An 8,169-nucleotide genomic window follows, 5' to 3' on the forward strand; every position below is an offset into this window, starting at 1 on the left:
AAACAGCATTATTTCAATGAATTGTTTTAAAGATTAAAAAACATCATTCATGTAAAGTCTGCTCAATACCTAAGCAAGGAGTAAACTCTTGCTGAACGTTATTTTCAGATTAAAATCATGTTTAAAAAAATGAAGTGTTACTGTTCCCTTTAAAGACAGTCCAAAAAACATGTGTAACTAACTGAGGACAAGAGATGGTCATTACATCGTCGGTGCCCTTCACTGCAGTAAGCAGGTAGCTGCATAAGGCAAATACTTTGGTCTACCAATTCCGGTATATGGGTTATTAAACTTGTCATATTACTTACATCATCTTACAGGCCATAGAGAATAAACTAGAAACCTGCAACCATGTTTTATAGGCCTTCTATGTTTTAAAAAATGTTTTAATTAGCTGCCAATCTTTCAAAAGCAAGAGATTTTACATTACAAATCTAGACTTGTAGCTTTCCTTTAAAATCAGAAAACAATCAGATGATATGGGCAGTATTTTAACATGGCAAAGATCAGCTGGGGCTGAAGGTGGCTGTCCATTAGAAAGAGCATGCACCCTTCTTCAGGTTAACAGTCCAACTGCCACTGAGGCCACACCTACATTTCCATTGATCATCACACCTGAACTTTGTCTTTTGTTAAAGAGGACCGCAAAGCATTTCTTATGCCTAGTCAAATTTAATGATTAGGTAATTTGTCCTGCCTGTATGGGCTGCTATAGTCACATATATCACATGTTGTAAAGTAGCAGAAACCTAAAAGTTAATCAATTTCCCCAAAGTGACCTAATAATAGGTTTAAGAATGGGGTCAAAATAGTGAACTTACTCATAAATAGCTTTAGCATCCTCAGCACTTTTGTCCTTAAAATCTAGAAGCTCCTGAAGACTCTGGATATACCTAAAATGCAGATCAACAGGATAAGTTCATTCTTTTATATTCTGAAAGTTCAATATCATGAAACTTAGCTCAAAAGCTATTTTGGCATTTTATAATTTTAATTTAGAGTACTGCTATAAATTATGGTTGAAGTAGAATTTTTACACCCATGCACATTCGAGCAAAGTGCTGGGAACAAATAGTAGAAGGTACACATTTTCTCCTAAAAGCATAGGTCAAGTTTAAGAATTTTAAGATTTTCTATTCTAAGTTCTACAGCCTAAAATGGCTTTTAATGTTTTTTTTTAAATTTACCACTGTACATTACAGTATACATACTGATTATGCTGAGATCTGACTCTGTCACCAATAACTATGTGATCTTGGGCAAATGACTTAATTTGTCTTATTATCGGTAAAAGGAGGACAGCCTCTCTTGCTCTGAGACTCTATCTTAAATATCTATGCTCTAAAACCTTCATTTTACATGTTTATGTCCAACTAACAAGTATTTATTAATAGCCTATAATCTACTATATGGTTCTTTTAAACTGAACAAAAAATACAAAAGTCATAAAAATGTAGATTTTAAATTCATCTAATAATTCAAGGTATCAAAGCATCTGTTAAGAAATGAGCAAAATAAAGAAGGCCAAATGATTTTCTGATGGTCTTGCAGGCAAGTACAATGGCACTGCCGGGCCAGAGCTAAAAATAACTTGCTATTACTGAATTACTTTCTTTGACAGTGTAAGGGAACTATTAGCTGTAAGCACTTAATCTGCAACTGCCCTAACTTAACAGGCATCTAGGAGCAATGAAAGTGCTTTAAAAACCTGTAATTCCATCTGTTGGTTTGGAAAGCTGTTTCTGACAAGCAGTTTGTCTTAATGCATTCCAAAGTTAAGGGATTCTGATAGCAGCTGCTGCTTTGCTTTAACCCTTAATTTCCTCTTAATTGGTAAGAACAACTACGCTCTCCATCCAAGAGATAGCTGAGTACCTACATCAGATACCGATCAGACTTCATGACTGATAAGCTTCAAAAAGCAGCATATTCTACTTCTAATGAAGAATTTTTTAAAAACAGGAAAAATCTCCCATGGAATATTATACTTTCTCCTTTATATCCCATCATAATTCCTAAACAAATGCTTCCCATTTAATCCACACTTATAACTATTCCCTACTTGGACTACATAGCATCCGATTATCATATATATAGCAATCATACTTCTTTTGCTTTTTTTAATCGAGATTAGATCAACTTCTCCCATACACTGTAATACCTACAAAAAGAAAACTTGAATCTCCATGAATCATAACTGGGAAATGCCCTGCAGCTAAACTTCTTCCATTTAAGACTTAACTCTGGGCAGCTCATTTATTTGAAGTGTATAGTGCTTAAAAGAACAACACTTTTAAAGCAGTAAAATTAACAAAGGCTGTATACAGGTGGCTCCATGAGTGTATACCCTTAACATCTCTACTCATCTTTGGGAATAGATTACACTTTTCTACACAATTCCAAAACTTCTAATTGTTTTAAAACAGAAAATAAACGTTTTAACTTTTGTAATTTATAAAAGATACCCTTCAGTAAATACAGTTTATTAAAATACATATACCCTTTCATATATTTCATTGTTCTGATTATAAAATAGTATAGCAGAGATGGACAAATGGGGGTTTGAATCCCAACTCCACTATCAATGGTACTGCCTTATGCAAAAGATTTAACCTTTATGTGCCTCAGCATCCTCATCTGTAAAACAGAGTTAACCTGCCAGGTGCAGACTCATGTCTGTAATCCCAACACTTTGGGACGCCAAGGTGAGAGGACTGCTTGAGCCCAGGAGTTCACAACCTGCCTGGGCAAAAAAGTGAGACCCCATCTCTACAAAAAATAAAAGAATTCGTCAGGTATGGTGGCGCATGGCTGTGGTCCCAGCTGCTTGGGAGACTAAGGCTGTAGGATCTCTTGAGCCCAGGAGGTCAAGACTGCAGTGAGCCATGATCAAACTACTGCACTCTAGCCTGGGTGACGGAGACCCTGTCTCTAAAAAGAAAATAAATTCATTTTTAAAATAATAAACAGGCTGGGCACAATGGCTCATGCCCACAATCCCTGCACTTTGAGAGGCCCAGGTGGGCAAATCCCTTGAGCTCCGGAGTTTGAGGCCAGCCTAGGCAACATGGAAAAACCCCATCTCTGCTAAAAAATACAAAAATTAGCTGGGCGTGCACACGCTTGTGGTTTCAGCTACTCAGGAGGCTGAGGTGGGAGGATCACCTGAGCCAGGGAGGTGGAGGTTGCAGTGAGCTGAGCTGTGATCGCCACTGCACTCCAACCTGGGTGACAGAGTAAGAGTAAGAACCTGTCTCGAAAAAATAAGTAAACAGGCTAGGAGTGGTGGCTCACGCCTGTAATCCCAACACTTTGGGAAGCTGAGGTGGGAGGATCACCTGAGGTCAGGAGTTTGAGACCAGCCTGGCCAACACGGTGAAACCTCTGTCTCTACTAAAAATACAAACATTAGCCGGGTGTGGCAGCAGGTGCCTGTATCCAGCTCCTCTGGAGGCTGAGGCAGGAGAATCGCTTGAACCCAGGAGGCAGAGGTTGCAGTGAGCCAAGATCATGCACTCCAGCCTCGGTGACAGAGCAAGACTCCATTTAAAAAAAAAATACATAAATAAATAAAAATAACAATGAATAAAATGGACTCATACCTACTGTGCAAGGTTGTTAAAGGGATTAAAGGCAATATACATAAATACCTAGCCATCAACAAATTGTAGACATTTTTCTCATAATATCCTTGCAGATATACCAACATAAATCCTAAATTTAGCATCTGTATTTCAGTGCAGTTCTGATTGGTTTTCTCAAAATCAAGGAGTTGTAGAGTCCAGGATTCAGGGCACAAGCCCAAATACATTGCCCCACCTGCCCCAGCCAAAAAAAAGGAGAATACTGCTACTACCTTAAGATTCTGGCCAGGCAAGGTGGCTCATGCCTGTAATCCCAATACTTTGGGAGGCCAAGGCAGGTGGATCACGAGGTCAGGAGATCGAGATCATCCTGGCCAACATGGTGAAACCCTGTCTCTAGTAAAAATACAAAAATGAGCTGGGCATGGTGGCACATGCCTGTAATCCCAGTTACTCGGGAGGCTGAGGCAGGAGAATTGCCTGAACCAGTGAGTTGGAGGTTGCAGTGAGCTGAGATTGCGCCACTGCACTCCAGCCTGGCTTAAGAGCAGGACTCCCTCTCAAAAAAAAAAAAAGATTCCACTGAAGAGTAAAAAAAGCACTTGCCGTGACCTTGAATAGAGTCCACAACTCCATCAAATTGCAAACACAAGATGAGAATCTTACCAGCTTTGTACCAATTGAACGGATGGTGTTCTGAGAAGATTATCTGGAAGGAGACTTATTTCTTTCATTATATTTGCCAGTCTGACAGGCAACTCCTGCCGCAGAAACATAAATGAGGTCTTTTCACAAGCATTCACTGATCCTGAAACCAAACATGATGGGTAAAGCAGTAAATAAAAGCCATAAGGAAACCGAAGGCAAGAGGCAGGGAGAAATGAGAGGCAATTACCTGGCAAGGCCAGAGGGGTAGAATCACCACGATGGGGCAGGGAATAGAAGGCAAAGATATCCCCGCCTGTGGGAGGTGTTGGATGAGATAACCCAGTCTCCAGAGTTATGACATTCCAATTACTGACATTCCAATGGCTCTGTACAGCAATTACGATAACCTTGTCTCCCTAACTTGCATCCTTATAGTGATGACCCATTTTAGAAGTTGGGTAAACTGAGCATTTCTGAGCGAGGCTTTATAAAATTAACAGCAGAACCTGGAAAAGTCTAGCCTGTACACCCTGTTGCTCCTATCATTTAGAAAATCTGTTTTCTAACTCTAGGTTTAAAAAGAGTTAATGTCTGTCTAAGAAACAGAAACTTTAAGGTGGTCTGAATGCAGTGGTATTTACGACTAATTGATTACGACCAGTTACAGATTTCTTTGTTCCTTCTCCACTCCCACTGCTTCACTTGACTAGCCTTAAAAAAATAAATTAAAAACAGGGGGTCAGGCACAGTGTCATGCCTATAACCCCAGCACTTTGCGAGGCCGAGGCTTTAGGGCTGTTTGAGCGCAGGGGTTCAAGACCAGCCTGGGCAACACAATGAGACCTCATATTTATAAAAAATAAAAAACAGCTGGGCGTGGTTGTGCTTGCCTGTACTTCTAGCCTTGGGAGGCTCAGGCAAAAAAGTGAGGTTACAGTGAGCTATGATAGCACCACTGCACTCCAGCCTGGGTGACAGAATAAAACCCTGTCTCAAACAAAAAGAAAAGAGGAAAATTTTGATGTTTGTATATGAAGATTCACTGATTCCATATAGAACCACAAATGCTAATTACCGTAAGCAAAGAGTAAGTGGAGTCCAGGTGTGGTGGCTCACACCTATTATCACTTTGGGAGGCCAAGCTGGGAGGATGGCTTGAGCCCAGGAGTTTAAGACCAGCCTGGACAACATAGCAAGACCCCATTTCTATTTAAAAAAAAACACACACACACACACACACACATATGGGAAAAAAGAGTAAGTGCAGAGGAAAGCTTTCAAGCAACAGAAAGCAAAAACCACCACTGCCTGTTAGCACCATCTTCAAGTAGGTCCTATTTAATTGTCTGGTTACTGGAAAGTCTCCTGACCCCTCCACTCCCATATCACGATCCCATATCACTTCCTAAGCAGAATCGTTGTAGAATGTCCTTTGGCAAACAGCTCCACTTAATATTAAACTAAAAGGTCTTATTATTCCAGTAATGTATTTTAAGCTTACTATTCTTGCTGCTTTAGCAGAGAAAACGTTAGCAAAAACTAGATTGTCAATAGTAGAAATCAAGGTATTAAAGGAAAACAGCTCGTGACAGTTTCATGGCATACATATGAACACCACCAAATTCGCCCCTTCGTCGAACTAGGGTCGTTGTAAAGTAAAACAAAACCTAAGGCTTTGACCCAAAATTACGCCACTGTAAACCACAGTTTTAAGACAAAGTTGTCAACCATGCAGGTATCATTCAATGCAGAAGTCACAATGCAGAAGATAACCTTTGTACTCAAATTTTATGAATTCATTAAGGTTTTCCCTTTTCCCCTCATTGCCTTTATAGGTAAATGGGAAGTAAAAGTTAAAATGCCTAACTATGCAATTCCTTCTGCAATCTGTTTAACAGCTTCTCGAGAAAACAAGGATAATCTGGTAAACTTCACAGCATCCTGTCCTCATGCACTCAACACGTGCTCAAGACTTACTTGCTGATGATGAAATGTGCTGTTGGTGCAAACAATTTTACGCCACTGGCAAGGAAAACATTCTAAGAAACCCTGGGCCAGTTATAACCTGCCTTACCTATCATCACGCCAATTCTATGCAAACATCATATGCAAAACTGGGCATTCATCATCACCGCGCGGAATCCAAAAGCGATTCTCGGGGGTGTCCACGCTCGGCCTCCCACGCGGGCGCGCCTCCTCGGAAGGGGCCTGGCCGAGCGCGCACCTGCACACGTGCGCCGGAAGGCGGGAGGTCATTCCGCGGCCCAGCTGGTTTGTTTTCAACAATACGATCAAAGTCACACGCCCACCGGTATTTACGCCGTCAGCCAGCGCCGGCACTCGAAGGGAGGAAGGAAGCACCTAAGGCGCTGGGAGCGGAAACACTGAGGAGGAGGACTGCGCCTCAGGCGAGAGCTGGCTGGCGCCGACCGGGCCTGGGGCAGCGGCCGCAGCTCCCCCCCCGACCGCGCACAAAGGCCCGAAGTCCGGGCCGCACTCACCGAAGTCCAGGAACTGCTTCATGGAGAGCGGGGACGGTGAGAAGCGCGCGTAGAAGTCCACCTGGCCCGGAACGCCGCGCTCGGACGCCGGGCCGGAGCCCGAGTCCGAGCTGAAGGTGCGGCTGGGGCCGGCGGCGCGCAGCCCCGGACCCGGGACTGCCAAGGCGGCTCCGCGAAGCAGCCGCGCCAGCCTCATGCCGAGCCCGGCTAGAGAAGCCAGAGCCCGGGCGCCACGTTTCCCCGCGCCTCTGCCGAGTGGTACGTGAGGGACGTGGCGGGCAGCAGGGTAGGGGAGCGGCTGTCACCGGCGTGGCCCCCACCTCTCTCGCCAGAGCCCGGGCCCCTGCGCCGCTGGGCGGGAGGCGGGGAGAGAAAAGGGGGCGGGCGCTCGCGGGGCCCGCCCCCTCGCCGGAGTCCAGCCTAGCCCCGCGGGGAAGGAGATGAAGAGCGCGCGCCAGGCGGGCGCCCAGATCCCGCCCCGGCCGGCGAGGTGTGTAGTTCGCGTGGCAGTCGTCACCGTATATGTCGGGTGACGGGACCGGGGACACTAAGAGGCGAGGCGGTGTGGAGCGTCCCCTTCCCGCGCCCTTTTGAAACAAATCCCACCTTCCTGCTTCCTCTGCTCTCCCAGTCTCAGCCAAAAGGCTCAAGGACAGGGAGGCCCTCCGCGTGCACACTCCGCGGTGTCCTGCTGTGAGCACGTTCTAAAAACGCTTTTCTGGGAAGCAAGCCACACGTTTTCCAGGGTCAGAGAGCTTCAGGAGTCCCCGCTTGCCAAACAGTGGTACGTAAATATGAATGCTGAACAGTGGGACGTGTGGCCTTAAATAGTATCACCGAGACGGCGGCCCCAGGAGGAGAGACGTACTGCCTTGTACTGGCTGTTTGCCTTTGAGTGAGCTATTTAACCTCTCTGAGCCTCCATCTCTTTACCTAAAAAAGGAGCGTAATATCTGCTTCAGTTGCTCTGACATGGGTAGTAGAGCTATCTGTGTTAGCACAATGCCGGGGACATACCAGATAATAAATGGGATTTATTTTTACCATTATTGCTTTTTAAAATTATGTCCTTATTAAGACTTTATCAGAACCACTTACCTGTGTTTTCCCTGAAGCACATTTTACCAAAAGTTTGAGAGAAAACAACGGTTTTTGGCGGTTTTATAACTATTTGACGTATTCGAGTATCAGCAGTTCTTCTCCCACACTGCCTGTAGGTTTTAGAAAGTGTAACGGGTACGTAGTTTTGTGAACCCCGAAAGTTTGAGACAAGTCTCAATTACTGTATAAAGTTTATCTTGGCAAAGTTGAGAACACGTGCGTCCCTATATGTAAGAAGCAGAACAACTTGAAGCAGGGAGGAAGGCTTCCAGGTTATAGGTAGGTGAGAGACAAATGGTTGCAGTCTTGAGTTTCTGATAAGCCTTTCCAAAAGA

The 8,169-nt window shown here is 44.1% G+C and overlaps 1 protein-coding gene across 4 annotated transcripts in view; it reads right to left on the reverse strand.

Annotated features, from left to right (window-relative positions):
- The window catches only part of PDK1 (pyruvate dehydrogenase kinase 1), a 41,524-nt gene extending 34,422 nt beyond the window's left edge, over positions 1–7,102 (reverse strand). For 3 of the 4 annotated variants that reach the window (XM_017862368.1, XM_017862367.1, XM_017862364.1), the window contains exons 1-3: positions 6,734–7,102; positions 4,251–4,392; positions 822–893 (exon numbers count right to left, since the gene is read on the reverse strand). In XM_017862368.1, coding sequence (XP_017717857.1) covers positions 822–893; positions 4,251–4,392; positions 6,734–6,929 — 410 coding nt within the window. In that variant the 5' untranslated portion in view covers positions 6,930–7,102. The remainder of the gene's footprint in view (positions 1–821; positions 894–4,250; positions 4,393–6,733) is intronic. The other variant, XM_017862365.1, reaches the window with a different exon arrangement.
- Positions 7,103–8,169: the final 1,067 nt, after the last annotated feature.

Source organism: Rhinopithecus bieti, unplaced genomic scaffold (genome assembly GCF_001698545.2).
Source record: "Rhinopithecus bieti isolate Rb0 unplaced genomic scaffold, ASM169854v2 scaffold_63316, whole genome shotgun sequence".
In the NCBI taxonomy this organism is placed as follows: domain Eukaryota; kingdom Metazoa; phylum Chordata; class Mammalia; order Primates; family Cercopithecidae; genus Rhinopithecus; species Rhinopithecus bieti.